Consider the following 18,944-nt stretch of genomic DNA (forward strand, 5'->3'; position numbering starts at 1 on the left):
AGTTTAGTGAGACCCTGTGTTGGGAAAAACAAACAAACAAAAAAACGGGCTGGGGATTTGACTCAGTGGTTAAGTGCCCCTGGGTTCAAATGTGTGAAATATATGAACAGAGACCTCACCAGTGGGGATGCTTGGTGCCAACTAAGTGCATGAAAATGTGTTCCAGCCAGTTTTCATTAGGCAGAGAAGGAGCAGTGAGCATTGTACTCCTGTGTGGGTGTCTGCTCTGGCTCAGGTGTGGCACAGGTGGGAACAGCAGGGACGTCCAGTTGTCACCTGGGGACTTGCCAGCTGATTTGAAAAGTCGACGTCCATGCAGAAATCTGCACAGGACATTGGTAGTGGCTCTTTTATAATTGCCCCAAATTGGAAGTAACCAAGATGTCCTTCAGCAGGCTAATGGTAGGTAGAAAAACCACATCCAGAGTGGCCTGTCACTTAGCACTAAAAAGAAATGAGCAACTAAACCATGAAAAGTGTTAGGGGAACCTTAAACTGCTTGTTACTAAGTAAAAAAAGTCAGTCTGGAAAACACCGGTTTGATTCCACACTATTTGAATCCATGTAGAGGACACTGTGGAAGAGGCCAGCTGTAGGTGAAGGTGAACAGGTCAGGGTTGGCCAGAAGATGGTGCTGGTGTGCAGGAAGGGCTGATTAGTTGAGGCAGTGGGCTTTTGGGCAGTCGGGACTGTGAATTTGCCATACCTTTTCCAGTTCACAGGGGGCGCTTGTGTTGGGGCACGCTGGATTTTACATCACAGTGTGAACCTTGGTGAATGCAAATTGAAGAAAATCGCCTGGGATGTTGGGAGATCCCAGAATGGAGTGCAGGCTGTGAGACCAGGCTGTTAGAGATGTGGAGGGCAGAGCTGAGCTCTGCGACTGGGCGCAGCCAGTGTGCAAACACGGTGGCCTGCTTGGTGGGGGTGCAGGCCAGCAGTCTGACACTTTGCTGTGTGTGGGGGCCCAGAGGAGAGATGCGGGTGGAGGTGGCGCAGGGAACCAGGAGCCTTGCTGTCCTGCGGCCCCTGCACCTCTACACTGGTGGCACTGGGTTGGAGCAAAGCTGCGTGTGTGAGGTGAGGGGCCACAGAGGTGGTGGTAAGGAGCAGGTCACCTGGAGGGAAGGGAGAGGGAGAATCGGGAGTCTGGAAGCAGTGTGTTAGTCTACTCAGTCACACATAGTATAGATGGGGACTCGAGAAGGGGAAATTCATTTTTCTGCCAGCCTCTGGAGGCTGTAAGTCCAAGGCCAAGGGTCAGGGTGCCAGCTGGGTTGGTCTCTGGTGAGATTTGCAGGCATCTGTCTTGTGCCTGTGCCCTCACATGGCAGAGATTACTGGTGTCTCTGCTTAAGAGGACACATCCTATTGGATTAGGACCCTTCAAGACCCCATCTGACTTTATGGCCTTGTCTCCAGATATTCTCATTGGAGGTTTGGGCTTCAACCTGTGGGATTTGGGAAAAATTCAGTCCATCACAGACAGACGTAATAGAAGAGAAGGTGTGCTCTGAAACCTGTATTTGGAGATAGTTGAAGTTTGATTTGAGAGGTGGCGAGGACAGGCAGGTACGTGTTCCCGTGGGTGAGAGCATCTTGGGATGGAGGAAGCTTGGGTTGGACTCAGGGTTGGCAGGGGAGCTTCAGAGCAGGCAGGAGGCTTCCGCGGAGGTAGAGGAATTGTGTCCGTCCTCTGCTCTCTCTGCTGTGAATCTGCCTTACCTGGTCCAGTTCACAGGGATGGTGGTTCAGAGTGGAGTACAGGCTGGGGATTGCTGTCTGAGCTTCTGCCAGGTACTGGTGAAGTGTGGGCACCACGGAGTGGGTGTGATCAGGAAGAAAAAGCTGGGTGGGGGAGTGATGCCTTCTGGGTCAGGCGTCAGGATGCTGCTGAAGCGCCAGAGCCCCTGTGCCGAGGGCGCAGTTCACAATGCAGCGTCTTCAGAAGGACTCTCAAGGACGCTTCCTCGTCTTGCACGAAGATTCACCTTGGTTTCGTTCTGTGCATGTGCTTTCGCTTGGTAGGATGCCTGGCGTGCTTGATAAGGTGTTAGATTTTTTTTTTTATTTTGGCAGTTAGCAGTGCTTTTTTTAGAATAATGATGGCAAGATGTTCATGCTTTTCACTTGGGTCAGACATGGTGGTTCCCTTAGTAGGAGCTGGAGTTGGTGATACCTGATAGTTCAGCTGGGAAGAGAGACCAGGGTGCAGCCCAGGGCCACCTGCAGATGCTGGCTGTGCGGCAGTGGGTACAGAAAGCTTGTCCTGGTTGCGCTGCTGAACGCCTGCACCTCTTCAGCCGTTATTTCTTCACATATTTTTTCTGTTCCCTCTTGTCCCTCCCCTTCTGGTGACTTGGGTGCCCTGTGTTGACGTCTGCACCAGGCCCTACAGTGTCGACATCCACCAGTCTTGAGGTGCTTGTGCAGCACGTGTGTGGAGTGGTCTCCTGGCAGCAGCTCAGAGCCCACTTGAACTACGTGCTCCAAAAGTAACATTCTGAAGGTGGGAACGTGCTCTTGCTGAGCACAGCCCAGACTGAAAGCCAGGCGCAGGCTAGATTCACATAGCTGCAGGCCACAGAGGGCCGAGTGCCAGCTCCGTTCTGACCCCCTTTCTCACCCTCATTTCCCACATTTGTCTTTATCTTAGGCCATCTTTTCTCTGCGGTGACGGATCTGTCAGTGCAGTATGTGTTTTTGTTTCCGTGTGTTTGTGTTCCTTCAGATGCTGTGGGGGCAGGACGAAGGTGCTCTTGACGCCACGCTGGGTGCGTCCAGGTCTTGGGCTGGGTTCGGGCTGTGCTGCACTGGGAGCCCCAGGCGTCGTCTTTGGTGGTTTGGAGATGTGGTGCCCTTCTTCCTGCTTGTCTCCTGTTAGGCCCCTCCCCTGTGATGGGCTTCCCTTCTCGCACTGGCCTCAGGTTTTTTTTGTGTGTTTGTTTTGTTTTTAGTTCGTCTTTGATAAGCAGACAGACTTTTTTTTTTTTTTTTTTTTTTTTTTTTTTTTTGCGGTACTGGGGATCGAACTCAGGACCTTGTGCTTTCGAGGCAAGCACTCTACCAGCTAAGCTATCTCCCCAGCCCAGACAGACATTCTTAATTTTAATGAGTTGAGTTTATCAGTTTTTCTTCTGATCAGTGCTTTTTGTGTCCTTCCCATAAAGTCTCTTCCAGCCCTGAGGTTGCGGGAATATTCTGTTATCTTCTTAGGTCTGTATGGTTCGTTTTTTAGCTTATGTCTATCTCAGTTTGTGTGTGTGTGTGTGCATGGAATTACCATGCAATATTATGGCTAGTTCAGTTTTGCTAGTGTTTTGAATTTTTATGAATGTAATATTCTAGCATGCAGTGTTTGGTCTGTGCCTCTATCCAGCCTCTTGCTAGTGAGGTTCACCTATGTTCAGATCTGTAGCATATCTGTCTGTTGTGGTTTGGATGTGAGGTGTCCTCGAAGAGCTCACGTGTGAGACAGCGCGCGAGGGTTCGGGGGGAAGTGACTGGGTTGTGAGAGCCTTGACCCAATCAGTGAAGCGATCACCTGGTGGGGTTCACTGAGTGGTGACTGCAGGCAGGTAGCACGGGCTGGAGTGCTGGGCATTGGCAATGTGGCTTTTGGGTATGTATTTTGTATCTGGCAAGTGGAGATCACTCTCCGCTTCCTGATATTCATGTGAGCTGCTTCCCTCTGCCACACTCTTCCACCATGGTTTCCTGTTTCACCTTGAACCCTGAGGAGTAGAGCCTGCTATCAATGGACTGAGACCTCTGAAACTGTGAGCCCTCAAATAAACTTTTCCTCCTGTACACTTGTTTAGATCAGGTTCTTCTGTCACGGCGGTGAAAAAGTTGACTAAAACACCGTCCTCGTTGTTGGGCTTTTTCCAGGCAGCCTGCTGCATGGTGAACTTCAGTTTCCTTGTCTGCTACGTGGTGTTAGCTCTGCATATTCTCATACAGCCCTCGTGGTGTTTGTGTGTGCACATGTCTGTGGGTTTAATTAGGGGACCTGGGTGACTGGTCACCATCTGTCTCTGTTGTTTGCACACATGGCTCTGGGTTCTGAAGCAGTAGTGGCACAGGAGTGTATCAGTGGCTCTGTATTGTCTGCAGTTGGTGTGGACGGTCTTCTTTTCTCCTCTATTTCTACATTTTTGGTGGATGTGAAATGTATGTTAGTAGACCGAAAGATTGGTTTGATGTTAAAGCAGTGTGATTCCTTAACAGACCAAAAGAAGCATCATGCTGTCATCTCAGTTGACAGAGAAGCACGCGTTTGAGAGCATGATGACTTCTCTTGTAAACTCTTGCCAGGCTTAGCTTTGAGGTTATGCTGGTCTCATCAGTGAGCTGGGAGGGGACTGTGCTCTGTGCAGGAAGAATTTCAGGTACAGAATCTGTTCTAATGGTCATCACTTGTGCTGCGTCCACGTGGTGGGCTCTGAGGTCCTGTATGGGTGCACAGTCCCTCTCGGGAGCTTTCGGGCCCTTTCCTGTAGGTCCCACTAGCAGTTTGAGGATCATGCCTTTGGGTTTAGGATGGATGCTGCACTGGCCCTCCCAGTGAGGAGCTCACTTTGAATGGCATTCTTAAGTGTCTGACCCAGGTTCCATCTGTGAGCAGCGGGGCTGTTCCCAGGTGGTCACCTCATGGGTAGGGGAGCCCAGCATGCAAGTGCTCTCCAGTGACGTGGTGCTGCTCCTGGTGTTGTGGAGGTGCTGGTTCCTGAAAGGCGTGGTATTGGGGGGGTTCACGGACATGAGATTAAGAGTATTTGTGCCCTCGGCTGGGCTTGCTGTGGTGCCAAGAAGAACCAGGTAAAGAGGAGAGGCTGGTGTGAGCCCCACAGTCCCGTGTGCTGGGGTTCACTCCACGGGAAGCTGCAGTCATGAGTGTGAGGAAGTCAGGAGAGGCCGCCTGGCTGCGGGACGTGGATAGCTGTGCTCGTGGGAGTGGAGAGACGCCAGGACTGATCGTGCCATTCGTTGAGGCAGAGAATGCCGGAGGAGCCCCCAGTGTTGGAGGGAGTCCTCTTACTCCTGTTGTGGTTTGGGTGTGAGGTGGTCTCCAAAGGCTCCTTTGCTAATGCAGGAGGTAAAATGGTCAGACTGTGAGCACGGTGACCTAACCAGTGAGTTAGGCCATGCCATGGACTCATCATTTGGATGCATTCCTGGGTGGTAGCTGTAGGCGAGTAGTGGCTGAAGGGAGTGATCACTGAGGGCGTGCCTTGGGGATGGTTTATTTTGTTCCTGGTTCTGTCTGTTCTCTCTGCTTCCTGGCTGCCATTAGATGAGCAGATTTTTCTCTGTCATGCCCTCCCGCCTTGATGTTATGCCTCACCTCAGTCCCAGAGCTATGGAATCAGCCAGCCATGGCGCTGAAATCGTGAGCCAAAATAAGCTTTTTTTCCTTTCCTCTGAGTTGTTCTCGGTGGGTCTCTTGGTTACAGTGACACAGAGCTGACCAACACACACCCATGCCGTCAGCCCCCCACACTGTGGTTCTTCTGGGGGTCTTTTAAGCCTCCATGACCACATCAAGTTGCCCGCACTATCAAGTCCCCTGGTTTTAGTCATCCTGAGTTTTCAGTGCCCAGGTGACAGTCCACACAGGCTGGACTGAAGGTCAGTGGAGGGGAGGGGGCTTCCTGGAGGAGCGCCATCCGTGCAGGCAGACTGGGGAGGTGCCGGGGGTCCCTACTGAGGGGCTGGCCACAGCTTCTCTTCCCTTCAGGCTGTTCCTGCGGCAGCGTTCCCCAGGCCGGAGTCCTTGGACAGGAAGGCCTCTGACGACTGACACATGTCGTCATGGTCCTCTCTTTTTTTTTTTTTTATTTTTTTTCTTAGTTGTAGGTGGACACAATACCTTTGTTTCATTTGTTTATTTGTATGTGGCGCTGAGGATGGAACCCAGGGCCTCACATGCGCTGGGCAGTGCCGTACCGCTGGGCACAGCCCTGCCCCAGCCACAGCACCTCTTAAGAAGAAAGTGAACCAGTGTGTTCCGTCACTGTTTTCCACGGCCTCGATGACACTGAGAGCCGGTGATACCTTGCCAACGTCTGTAACTCGGTGACTATAACAACCTTTGACGGTGGTGTCTTGTGTTGGTTCAGCACGTCCTGCACCTTTCCTCTCCTGGTGCCATTCCCCTCTTCCCGAAGGCAGAGGCCAGGTGGGTCCTGCCCAGGCAGGGCGAATGCCCTTCCAGGAGGGTTGTCTTTCACGAGGCGTGACTCCTGTGATGTCAGAGCAGGTGTGTCAGAAGCTTTTAGGGCATGCTTAGAGGAGCACCACCTCCTGTTAGGCTCCGGACGTCTTCGTCACCCAGAAGGAAGCCCCGTGTCTGTTGGCCGTCGTCCCTACCCATGACCACCTCCAGTCTGCTCTCTCTGCATCTGGCCACTCTGGCCACACCATGTAAACGACGTCACGGGATGTGTGGCCCCTGTTGTAGTACATTTTAGTGCTTTCCTTCCTGGGCTGAATGACCCCTGTTGTCTGAGTGTAGTCGGCCCTCCATACCCAGAGTCTACTGAACGTGGACTGAAAGAACTTTGGGAAAAGCTAGTGTGTTCTGAAACGTAGACAGACCTTTTCTCTTACCATTATTCCCTAAAGGGTAGACTGTAGCAAGTGTTTACATAGTGTTTTCATTGTTAGGTGTCACAGGACACCTAGAGATGATTGAAAGTCTCCTGGAGGATGTGTGCAGTTCACATGCAAATCCTATGCCCTTTTGTAGAACAGGCCAGAGTGTCCATGAAAATACCCTGGGGCCCTGGACAGCTCCTTTCCCACCTTCCAGGTGTCAGGAACATTCCTGCACTGCTTTTGTGAGGCAGTAAGGTTTTTTTATTTCTTAGTGGCTGTTGGTTCCTATGAATTTTCGGCCATGGTCTTTGCTTTCTTCCCCTAGGAAGAAGAACACGACTGTGAACTGGCAAGCGGATCTGAGACTGAGGCTGGCCGGCAACAGCAGCCTCAGGTGACGTGCATGGCCCGCCAGGGCTCTTGGCCATCACAGACTGGGCGTATGCTCAACCATCCACACCAGGGCACAGGGGGTCTCGGACTGGGGTTGTCTGCAGGTGGGGGAGGCTGATGCCAGCATACAGGGCAGGTGCCACAGCTTCCTACCTCCCCTCTGCTGTGTTTCCATGTTGTGTGACCAGAGGGTCCCTGGGGACAGGTGGAGGGGAGCCTGGTAACCTGGGGTGGGAGTCTGGCTTGTGGCAGGCCTTGTACATGGTGCCCTGACTGCTTTTGCTGCAAATCACACTTACCTGTGAGGGAAGCCATGGGAGTGGCTGTGGGTGGGAGGCACTCTGGGGATACCTGCAGCCTCGAGTTTGGAGGCAGGTGCTGAGGTGGAGGGTGGTGGTGTCCTCCTGTGCCGCCTGCTCCTTTCTCCCTTGCCCTGTGTCCACCTTGCTGCCTGGTTCCGAACCTGGCCCTCACTGGGAGTGCCTCTGCCCCCAGACGGCGCCCAGCCTGGAGCTGGAGGCGCTGCGCCTGAGCCTGAGCAACATGCACACGGCGCAGCTGGAGCTGACCCAGGCCAACCTGCAGAGGGAGAAGGAGACAGCACTGACCGAGCTGCGGGAGATGCTCAACGGCCGGCGGGCGCAGGAGCTGGCTCTGCTGCAGAGTAGGCAGCAGTGTGAGCTGGAGCTGGTCCGGGAGCAGCACGCACGAGAGAAGGAAGCGATGGCACTCCGCTGTGGGCAGGAGACGGGTACTGCACGCTGGCGTGGGCAGGAGAGGGTTTTGCACATGGGGCCAAGCCAGCGCCCCTCCGGCTGCACTGGACTTCATGGCACCCTCTTTAAGAAGTGGCCTGCTTGTTTTCTGGGCCACCTTCCCTGTCAAGAGCACACACTCCTGTCCCTGTTCCCTGGGAGGCAGGGCCCTGGCAGTGACCATGGACTAGTGTTATTTGTCAACCCCACCCAGATGCCCCTGGGCTCAGACCCTGTCCTCCTATGCTGAGCTGAATATGATTCTCTTGGTTGGCGGTGCCACCCACTGGCTAACCTGAGTACTTCTTAAATTTGCTGATTCTTTATTTTTAATTTTTACAGGCTGCATTTTGATTCATTATACACAAACGGGGTACACCTTTTCGTTTCTGTGGTTGTACACGATGTGATTCACACCATTCGTGTAATTACCCTATGTATACATGTATATAGGGTAATGATGTCTGTATCATTCCACCTTCTTTCATACCCCCACCCCTTGCCCCCTCTCATTTCCCTCTATGTAATCCAAAGTTCCTCCATTCTTCTCTTAACGCGCCCCCCCCCCCCCATTATGTATCATCATTCACTTATCAGGGAAAACATTTAACCTTTGGTTTTTTGGGATTGGCTTATTTCACTTAGTATGATATTCTCCAGTTCTATCTATTTGCCTGCAAATGCCATAATTTTATTCTTCTTTATGTCTGAATAATATTCCATTGTGTATATATACCACAGTTTTTTTTTTATCCATTCATCTACTGAAGGGCATCTAGGTTGGTTCTACAATCTGGCTGATTATTGGCCCAAACTGAGCTCTTTATTTTTGCCTAATAAATGCTTTCACATTTTGTTTTTAATAATTTTTATGGTACATTATTTCTTAAGTAGATCCTACTTTCATGCACATCTTTAAGAGATTTTTTGAGATAAAATTGACAAGTGCACAATCCAGTAGCTTGAAGAATACAATCTGGTGGCTTTTGGTGTATCTGCCATGCTGCGCAGATGTCCCCACAATCGCAGTTCACAGAAGACAGCCTGCAGGCCAGTGCTTACGCTGCTGCTTGCCGCTTGGCTCCATGGGGCCCAGAAACAGCATGTGTGGCTGTGGCTGTGTGGAGAGCCCCTGCCCCGGCCTGCCTCTCCCTCACCCCTTGGAGCTAGTTTTCTTAGGCTCATGTGGTGCCCTTCTGTGTTTCTCCCTGTACTTTCAAGCAAACAGAAGTGTCTTTTAATTCTGTTCCTTTTTATTTGACGTAAAATACAGCCTGTCTCTCAGTCCTCTCTGTGCTGCTCTCTCTCCACCAACCTGGTCCGTGAAGGCCCTGTCTCCTCTCTGTGGCCTCCCAGCCTAGGGTGTCTGGCCCTGGGTTTGCTGGCCCTCCCTCCTGGACACAGGGTGTTGTGAGTGTCCACCGAAAAGGGCCCAAGGTGCTGGAGCCTTGTCTCCTGGGTGATGGCTCTGGAGGTGAGACTTGGGTCTGAATGGCTCTTGTCTGTCTCACAGCGGAGCTCAAGGAGAAGCTGCAGTCAGAGATGGAGAAAAGTGTGCAGATGCTGGAGGTGGGTGAGACTCAGAAGTGTGGTTCTGTGACCCTCCGTGCAGGTGGACCCAGGCGGAGCTGGGTGGCTGGCCGAGTGAGTTGTTGCCCGTGTGAAGACAGCTGGTCTGTCAAGTGACTTGTGCTGTTTCTCACTAAAGTCTGTGAGGTGAGGGTGCTCGTCACCCTCCACACTTGTCCTGGGACGCCATCCCTGTTCACTTCAACTTGTGTCTGGTGGAGAAAGGGGAACATGGCCGAGGTGTGGTGCATCTGGATGTCAGCATGCTGTGGACTTTGGGAGCAAGCCCCAGCCCCAGTGAACTGGGGGGCTTCTTCTGAGGCCTGGCTGTGCTCAGGCATTGGCCAGGGCTACTCTTTTGGGGTTGGGGTTCATGCTCTAGCCTTCCACCCCCCCTGACTTGGCAGTGGGGAGTTGTTTCTTAGGAGACTTGGGCCAGAGTCCAGCCCCTGGACAGTTTGGCAAAGTCACCATTGGGCCCTCGGCCTTGTAGGGAAATAGCTTCACAAGCTTTTAAGAATGACTGTGCAGTGCACTTTGAATTTAGAGACTGATTTTGCTGGGGGCAAGGTGGCCCTGTTCTAGAGTCCACTATCTGTCTTGTACAACCTCCTGCTCTGTCTTTGCAGCAGCTGGTGGGGCACTGGCCGGCCATCATGACCTAATTCCTGCAGTGACAGTTCAGTATGGGGTTAAGGGCTGCCCACTCTAGGTTTTGGCAGTGATTGAACTTTCTGTTCCACACATAATCAATTATTCACCATAATCCTCTTTTTCTTTTAAATTAGGCCCTGAAACAAGACTGGGAATCTGAAAGAGAGTTATGCTTGGAAAATCTACGCAAAGAATTATCTGCAAAGCACCAGTCAGAAATAGAGAATTTGCAAAACCAGTTTCAGAAAGAGCTGGCAGGACAGAAAACTGAGTTGGAAAAGATTTTTCAAGCTAAAAATCAGGCTGAAGGTGAGCATAGGACTCCTGCGAGCTGGTCTCAGGATCTCACAACTTACCACACAGACCAACACACTTCTGCCACCTTTGTTTTCAGTGCCAGGTGGGCCTGGTGGCGGGTTGGGAGACCTCCTTGCTGCCCACCTGACTTCCATTTCAAAAACACCTTTTATGTGTTCATTTACTAAATTGCTACCAAAACAGTAGTTTCTGGTGGTGGCTGCTGGCCCTCAGTGGGGGGCGATGCTGCCTGCAAGCCACCCTGTCTCTTCCTCCTCCCGGGGAGAGCAGAGTGGCTACTGCGACAGGATGCGGACTGGGCCTGCTGGCTGTGGCTCAGCCTTGCCCTTCCCAGCCACACCTCTGGTGTGGAGTGCTGTCCAGGCGGGCATGGGCCTAGGATGGAGCACAGTGGTGGGCAGTGAGACTCGCTGTGGTCATCTCAGTGGTGACCTGCAGCCAGTGCTGCTGAGGAGGGAGAGTGGCATCTCCTTGAAAATGAGGTGAGGTTGGTGCTGCTTCTAGTCTCCCTGAAGAACCTGGAGGCTCAACACCAGGCGGCCATCAGGCAGCTACGAGAGGACCTGCAGGCAGAGCATCGCCAGTGCCTCGAAGACCTGGAGTCGAGATCCAGAGAAAGGGAGAAGGGGAAACAGCTGGAGGTAGGCACAGGACGCTGCTGCTGGCCGTGTGCTCAGGCGTTCTTCTGCTGAGGCTGAGTTCTGCCTTTGAGGAGACTCATTTGGTGAATGCACAGGGTCAGAGTCTGAGGTTCATGTCATCATGGCATTCTTGCCTTGTACTTAGAAAGTGCACGTTCTCTACAAGTCCACCTGGGACGTTGATAAAGATCCCAAATGCTAATTTGGGCGTGGCAGCACACGCCTGTAATCCCATAATCGTGGGAGGCTGAGGCAGGAGGATCGAAAGTTCAAGACCAGCCTTGGCAGTTCAGCAAGGCCCTGTCTCAAAAATAAAAAGGGCTGGGATGTGGCTTAGAGGCCCGGCCCTTCACACTGCTTTGTGGGTACTTGACATTGTCCGAGTGTGAGGTGACCTGCTTCTGAACTTGAAGCACCCCTTGTTTTGAGTGCTGGTCCTGCTTTACATTAGTGGTGCTGTGAGCCCCTCCTGCAGGTCCCACCGTGTCATGTGTGTGCCCCTGTCCTATGCCCAGAGGGCGCAGACAGCTTCACAGATGATGGCTGCAGCTGGGAGCAAGGCCGCGGCAGGAATGACGCAGCTGACTCCAGGCAGCAGGCAGGTGGCCACACTGTCCCCAGGGCAAGGACATGCTGAAGTTGTGCTGTGAACACACACACCCAGAATTGACTGTTACCTGTTCTTGCTGTGCCGCCCAGGCTGGCCTTGGGCTCCTAGGCTTGCGTGACCCTGCTGCCTCAGCCTTCTGAGGAGCTGGGGTCACAGGCAGGCATCATTGCGCCTAGCTGTTACTTTTAGGTGACACTGACTCTGGCCTGGGCCTCGTTTAGGTGGAGCTGCTCTGGCGGCTCTGTTCTGGTTGCCCAGTTTGGGGTGTGAGTTTCCACTCCGCATGTGTCTGGCTCCTGCCTGCCAGCTGCTGGGCCCTGAGGTGTTTGCAGGTAACGCAGACCACAGCACAGAACCACTCCTGGCGCTGCCTGGGCTGGTCTCCTGCGGTCCTCACAGTGTGCTCTCCTTTTCCAGCTGGAGAATCTTCAAGCATCCTACGAAGACCTGAAGGCCCAGTCACAAGAAGAAGTCAAGCGCCTGTGGTCCCAGCTGGAGTCTGCGAGAACCAGCAGAGAGGAACTGAATGGTGAGCAGTTTTGTGTGGGAGATTCAAGCCCTCCAAAGCAAAGCTGTGTGTGCTTTTCATTTTTGCGGTGCTGGGAACCCAGGGTCTTGAGTGCAATGTAAGTGCTCAGCCACTGAGCCACATGCCAAGCCCTGAAGTCATGTTTTTCATCATCAAGACCCCTGCACTGGAATTTAGTAGCTGTAGTTAGCACAAAAAAGTGACTTTTGAAGCTTGCTGTTTTATTCTGTGTTCTGGGGCATGTAGAAGTCAGGCACAGGAAGCAGCAGTCATTGGGAATGGTTCTGAAGTGCAGGAACCTTGCACTGGTTGCACTGTTCCGAGGTGGAGAGCCATGGTTTTATCCTTAGGTGAGTCAGCTGAGTGCTTGTATGACCCTAAGACTGCAGACTGACATCTTGGGGCTGTCTCCAGTGTGAGGTAGGCGCCTGTGGTGCTCAGCCTTCTCCTGGCCCTGCCGCTCACTATGTGGTGGTCCTGTGTGCTGCCTCAGGTGGGAGCTGGTAGCCTGCAGTTGTTCCAGCTCCGGTGTTGAAGGTCGATCCCTGAGTATCCAGGGCCCACCAGTGGTGACCACTTTGTCTGGGGCAGATTGGTCCTGCTCTTCTCTGGTAGCCAAGCCCTCCATTCACATCCCTTTGGTTTCTGCTCAGCTGTTAGGACACGGCTGCTCCAGAGCAGGCAGAGCCACTTGTGCCTGTAGGCAGGGAGAGCCAGGCCTGGCCCAGGCCATGCACTGGCGAGGGAGGCATGGGCTTCGTCTCCCAGCCCCAGGTTCTGTCTGTGACCATGTGCAGTGGGCAGTGTGTCAGCTGTCCCTGGGGTCTGTGAGTCACTGGAGGCTGGAGGAGAGAGATGACGACGGGGCCAGAGGTGCGGCTGCCCGTGCTCAGGCCCCTCGTGCTCCTCTACAAGTCTTCCTTCACTCCAAGGCCCCAAGCGGGCGCTCTGGGTGGTGACGGTCCACCCTGACCAGCCAGCAACTCTAGGACTGTAGTTCTTGTGTGGTTGTGGTGAGCCCTGATCAGTCAGGAGCTCTGTGACGTCTGACCCTCTGGCCAGGGGCTCCCACAGGTGAAACCCAGCTGCCTGTGGCTGCATGCCTCCCCAAACCCACTTCCAGGCTTCTTGGATTGTGCAGGATCCAGGTCCCATGGATGTGGGATTGACATTTATTTCTTTTCTTGGAGGCTGTTGGCTGGGCCCATTCTTCCTGCCACAGTGAGTCTCTCTGGCTCCTGGACTACCAGTCGGAGAAAGTGCTGCCTTGCAGGGGCTCTCGAGGTGCTGAGCAGCCTGGGAGGGCACTCCTCCGCCCCCAGGTCTGGGCCTGGGCCCCTCTTGGCATCCGCTTGGTGGCCTCCCTGTCTCCCGTGTTTGTAAGTGTTCTGCTCTGGTGATTGTGAGTCTCTTCCTGTTGAAGGGTCTCTGGAGCCGCTCCTGGCCCGTGCGTCCTGCCTGGAGGAGCTGGAGCACCTGCGGCGAGACTTTGCTCAGCAGCAGCAGCGGGACAGAAGCCAGCACGAGTCTGAGCTGGAGCAGCTGAGGGTCTATTTTGAGAAGAAGTTGAGAGATGCTGAGAAGACTTATCAGGAGGACCTGACTCTGTTTCAGCAGCGGCTGCAGGAGGCAAAGGAAGAGTTCCCTCTGGGGTCTGAGGAAGTCAGGTGCTGAGGAAGCAGTTGTCACTGGGAGTGGTTCTGAAGCACAGGCGGGACCTTGGGCCAGTTTGAATCCTGTGTTTGCCATCTGTGCCAGTAGAGACTGGTGGCCCAGTTTTAGAAGTGAGCTCTCTGGTCTGGATTGCACGTGAGATGGGGCCACACTGGCACCTGTGGGTTGCTGGGCTGTCGGTCCCCACTGTGGCTGCAGGCGCCCTGCGACTGGTCTGGCTCCCTGTCCCAGGATGCTGACTGAGACGAGGGCAGACCTGGCCATCCCATCCTTGACCAGGGCCTCTGCTTTGTGCCCAGGGAGAGTGGGTGGGTGCCGCTGAAGGGGTCATGTATGACGCTTTTAAACATACTTTCTTTCTTAGTTCATCCTGTACGTTTTTAGAAGACATGTCTGATGGAAAAAGAAAAGAACACAGTGATCAACTTGACAGTCATCTTGGGCAGCAGAAGGTGATGGCCTTTGTCTTGATCACTGAGCAAGGGTTGTGGTCACTGCTCTGTGATTTAGAAGTAGCTGTCTGCCAGGGCAGGGGGATTCACTGAGGGAGGCCTGCTCCTCTGAGGAGTACCTCGTGGCTGCGCATCCTGCTGACAAGCTTCCCTCTGCCTGTGCCCTCCCTGAGCCGCCGGCCGGCCCGCCTTGACAGTTGAAGGCTGTGCCACTGTTTTGAGTTTGATCGGAGCTTCTTTCTGCCAACCCGCGTGTTTCCTGCTCCTCCGGTTACCCCCTCGTGTTGTGTTCTGTTGCTCTTGCTGCTGCTGCTGCTTGGGTGACAGTGTCAATACACGTGGACAGTGCAGTCGAGGGCCTCAGAGGGACCCGCGTGAGACACCTTGACATGGCGATGGCAGCACTGTGGCTTCCCGGGTGTGCAGCCTCCTGTGCTGATCTGTCCAGCTGCCCCTCACCCCACCTCCTCCCCCAGCACCCTTCCCGGTCCCTGGAAGGGTTCAGCCTCTGTTGTGTTTAATCTCTGTGCAAAGCACTCTGCACACAGCTCCTGGGGTGCTGGCTGGTGTGACTGGGTCATCTGACGTCCTTCCTTGGAAGACCCGCAGCCCAGGGCCCGCCGGCCTGGCAGCGCTGCCTTCAGCACAGAGCGCTCTGCTTCGGGGACACTCTCTCTTCAGGTCCAAATGGCTGCAGTCCTGGTTGTGTTGGTCGACGTTGGGGCATTCCATGGCAGAGCAGGCGTCCTGGGGCTCGGGCAGGAGAGACTCGTTCTGTCACATCCTTTGAGACCCTTCTCCCTGGCTTACAGGTGGTGTCTTCTCCCTGTGTCCTACCTTGGTGGTCCTTCTGTGTGATCTGTGTCCTGGTCTCTCATGAGGACACTGGTCCTGTTGGATCAGAGAACGCCCTAGTGACCTCTCTTTGTCTTGACATTTACCTGTGAAGACCTCATCTCTAAATGCGGTCCCATCCCAAGGTCCTGGGATCAGGACTGCCCTGTGCGGATCTAGGAGGACCCAGCGTGGTGGTCTCCAGAGCTCAGGTTCTCACCCATACGGCCGTGAACAGCGGCTTTTTCTTGCTCAGGCGGAGCGTGTGGTGCTCAGCTGCCTCCTCCCGTCCGTGTGCAGGAGCACAGGGCAGACTGTGCCAGCTGCAGGGAAGTTCCACGCAGCCTCCTGGTTTTCTGGTGTGCCAGCATGGCTGTGCCTTGGCGCAGCGCGCGTCTGTCTCCTGGACGCGGCTCTCCGCAGCTCTCTGCCCTCGCTTCTGGGGTCTCCCTGTGCTCCCATTGCTGGGGCCCTTCCCTCCAGCCTGCCCTGTGCCCTGGCTGCCCAGGAACAGTGCTTCTGCCTGTGCCTCCTGCCTTAGGGCGCCGTTCTGTTCCCTTCCTGGGTGTGTAAGGTTGGCTGCTCTGTCACATTTGAGCTGGTGTCATTGTCATGGTCCTACTGTGACCTCTCTCCAGGCTGCCTGTGGCTCTCAGGCTGGTGCCTGCAACCTCCAGCCTGTGTCTCCATCTGCCTGTACTGGCTTTGCTCGCTGGGACCAGGGGGGCCTTTGAAGCTCAGACTGTCGCTCCACCTGCTGTATGTGGGAGGGCTGCTGAGCACCTGAATCCCCCGCTTCTGTAGCTGCTGTCGCCCCGTGAGGCCCGTGTGACTCCAGGACAGTGTGTGTTCTCAGGCTGCTCTCTGCAGCTGTGGTTCCTTCTGAGTGGGCGGTTTTGTCTGTTGTCTACTTCTGGTGATTCAGGGACACTGCTTATCCCCATGCCATTTTCAGTTTCTGGCTTTGCTCTCTGTGTTCTTCGTGTCCTCCTGTTCAGGTGTGGGTGGAGGCTTCTCCTCCTGAAGACCACCCTGGATGTCCACAGCCTTCTGTCTCCTTGTGGGGAGCACAGAATGTGTCCTTGTCCTGTGCCTGAGGAATCCTGGCATTGGGCTCTGGAGGGCCGTGCAGAGGTAGAGAGGACATGCATGTGGCTCGTGGTGTGTGACACAGCACAGGGGAGCAGAGCCCTCAACAGAGCAGGGCTCTCTGAGGAGGGGTGGGGTTGGAGGCAGGGAGGTACCCGTCTGAGTCCCAAGAGGTGAATGCCTAGGTAGGCTCTGATGCCCGAGGAGTTACCAAGGAAGTGCCTGCAAAGGACAGAAGGGAGTGGCTGGAGGAGGTGAGTGGAGCCCTTGGGCCGGCAGGCTGGCCCCCCAGAGGGGGAGCGTGAGGTGGGGCAGAGTGGCAGTCGGCCTGCAGCCTGACTCGCAGGCTTGGTCAGGCTCTGGAGTTGGCTTCTGGGTCCTCGGTGGCGCTGAGTGCCAGGTGCGGGTGTGGTGAGGTCTCACTGCTGCTGCAGCAGGTCACGGCAGTCAGAACTTAGGAGAGTCCCCGGCGCAAGATCTGAGGCAAGGAGAAGCGGGCACCTGCGAAGGCAGCTCCCGCTGAGTACTGCTCTTGGGGCCTAGACGCTCCTCCGGCCGGATGGGAGCTCTGCAGAAGGTGCTCTGGGGAGAGGTGCAAGGAGAGCCTTGGTGTGCCCTTCCTGAGGTCAGCTCTGCTGGGTGGAGGGGCGTTTTAGGAGCCCTGCCCAAGCCTCCTGGCTCTCGGGTGACCGTTGGATCCTGTCAGTGCCTAGGCCTCTACCACATTTGCTTCCCCCCATCTTAGGTTTGCATCTAAGCAGAACCACTGGGGAGAGGGGGTCCTGTTGCAGTGGTATTGACTCTTGCTCTCCAGGCCTGGCTGCTGGGTCCTTATTGGAACTTGTTTTACAGAATCCAGGTCACCAGTGGGCTCTGGCCTCTTGCTTTCCCAGGGACTCAGGATTGTGTGGCAGTTGCAAGTGTTGGGGTCGTGCTGTGTCTGCCAGGCCTCCTCCACTCAGAAGGGTTGTGTCCAGGAGGTTCTGACTGTTAGGCCTTTTGTCCTCCCTTGTCTTGTCAGACCTCGTGATACTGCTGGCAGGGCTGTTGTGAACTGTCCACTGCACTAATATTCCCACTCGTGTCTGACTGCTGCCTGAGCACCCGAGGGGAAGGATTCTTCCGACGCCACAACACATACCTAGTGGCACATGCTGTCCTCAGGCTGCAGCTGCTGTGTCTGTGGCTTCTCCAGGCTGGTCTGGACAGTGGTGGAGAGGGAGGGTCAGTTGTGGACACACCTGTGTCCTGGTGAGGTGCACAGGCTTGCCCGTGTGGTCTCTCATTCTAGCAGGGCGTCTACCCTTTCTTTGATCACAGCAGCCAGTGCCTTCAGAGGTACCAGCAGCAAGCAGGGTGCCCAGGCTCAAGGTGTCTGTCCTCTGTGGCTTACAGATGGGGCCAGAAGCGTGGGATTGCTCCCTCCACATCCAGCATGAGGACCCGTTGGACAGATGCCTCCTGGGACCCCAGGTGTTGGAGCTAGAGCCACTCCAGCCTGCGCCTGCAGACCAGCACGGCCAAGGTGTGCCTGTCCCCCTGTCCCTGCCATTGCTGCTGAGGGCTAGGCCAGGACCAGTTTCCTGGCTGCCTGCTAAGCTGGACCGTGAGTCTCTGCCTGGAAGCCCACCTGAGCAGCCCTGGCGTGCAGGTTGGACTGGCAGGCTGCCTGGCTGGGAGCCTGTGCTCCTGGCCCCGCCCGTTTGCAGGGCGGCTGTCTCTAGGCAGGAGCAGGTCTGCCTGTAGCAGTGCCCTGGGGTCACAGGTTTCTGGTCAGTAGTTACCGCTCACCTTCGGGAGTGGGGACTCTCCTGGGATCATGCTGTGCTCCCAGCAACCGGCAGACCCAGGCTGTGGGATGTCCAGGCAGTGCAAGGGGCTTGGTCATGGGGTGGTTGGGGGGGTGGCAGGACAGCGGACCTTTGCTCATCCCAGAGGCTCAGTGATGGGCCTGGAGAGTGGCCATTGATGGGGATTCCAGGAAGGTGGGCAGCTAAGGGCAGCTGGTGAGAGACACAGTCATGGTGCCTCTCCAGTCCTGCCCTGGGCACTGCAGAGGCGAGGAGCAGGGCCGAGGGGCCCCTTGAGGGAGGGAGGGTCAGGCTCCACGGTGCTGTGGCTGAGGGCGCACAGCCTCTGCCTTGCTCTTGCCCTTCTTGTCCCAGTGCGCCTCTGCTGCTGCTGCCGTGCGCTCCCACAGACGTGGCTGGCGCTCCATGCTTGCCCTGTGACAGGGCTTGTCCTCACTCTGAGGACTGTGCCTTTGTTTCCCTCTTCTGTAAAGGGTGACCTGGGCCTGGCGGAGAGGAGACAGTCTGCCCAACTCACAGTCCGAGCCCTCTGGCATCAAGCCCTGTCCTGTGCTGACCAGTGGCTGGTTGCGCATCTTCCTGATCTGAAGGAGGATCTTGGGCAGGCAGGGTACGCCTGCAACTCAGGATACAGCTGTGTCTCCATAGGGCGCCGTACCCATCCTGAGTCGGCACCAGGACCTTTGCGCCTGGTGTCTGCACAGCCCTTGTTGGTGAAGTGCACTTCTGCTGGCACTGCCTGTGGGTGGGCTGCCGTGCCTGACTGCCTCCTGCCCCCCTTGTTCCACAGAGAATGCACAGGTGTGTCTCCGGTGTGTGCAGGATGCAACCCTGGAGGAGGGCACGCAGGTGGCGGCCAGAGTCCTGGCTTTGGAAACTGAGCACAAGGTCAGATTGTCGCTGCTTCAGACTGAGCTCAAGGAAGAAATTGAACTCTTAAGAATAGAAAACAGAAACTTACAGGAGAGGTTGCAGCACGAGACCCGTCTGAAAGAGGATCTGGAGAGAGTGAGTA

General features: G+C 55.1%; 1 protein-coding gene across 12 annotated transcripts in view; it reads left to right on the plus strand.

Moving 5' to 3' along the window:
- Pcnt (pericentrin) overlaps positions 1–18,944 on the plus strand; it is a 91,829-nt gene that overhangs the window by 13,501 nt on the left and 59,384 nt on the right. For all 12 annotated transcript variants that reach the window (XM_047565152.1, XM_047565146.1, XM_047565151.1 and 9 more), the window contains exons 3-12: positions 6,926–6,994; positions 7,489–7,744; positions 9,262–9,317; positions 10,106–10,280; positions 10,794–10,930; positions 11,958–12,069; positions 13,493–13,736; positions 14,108–14,195; positions 17,514–17,643; positions 18,720–18,937. In XM_047565152.1, the coding sequence (XP_047421108.1) occupies positions 6,926–6,994; positions 7,489–7,744; positions 9,262–9,317; positions 10,106–10,280; positions 10,794–10,930; positions 11,958–12,069; positions 13,493–13,736; positions 14,108–14,195; positions 17,514–17,643; positions 18,720–18,937 (1,485 nt within the window). The remainder of the gene's footprint in view (positions 1–6,925; positions 6,995–7,488; positions 7,745–9,261; positions 9,318–10,105; positions 10,281–10,793; positions 10,931–11,957; positions 12,070–13,492; positions 13,737–14,107; positions 14,196–17,513; positions 17,644–18,719; positions 18,938–18,944) is intronic.

Source organism: Sciurus carolinensis, chromosome 9 (assembly GCF_902686445.1).
Source record: "Sciurus carolinensis chromosome 9, mSciCar1.2, whole genome shotgun sequence".
Classification (NCBI taxonomy): Eukaryota; Metazoa; Chordata; class Mammalia; order Rodentia; family Sciuridae; genus Sciurus; species Sciurus carolinensis.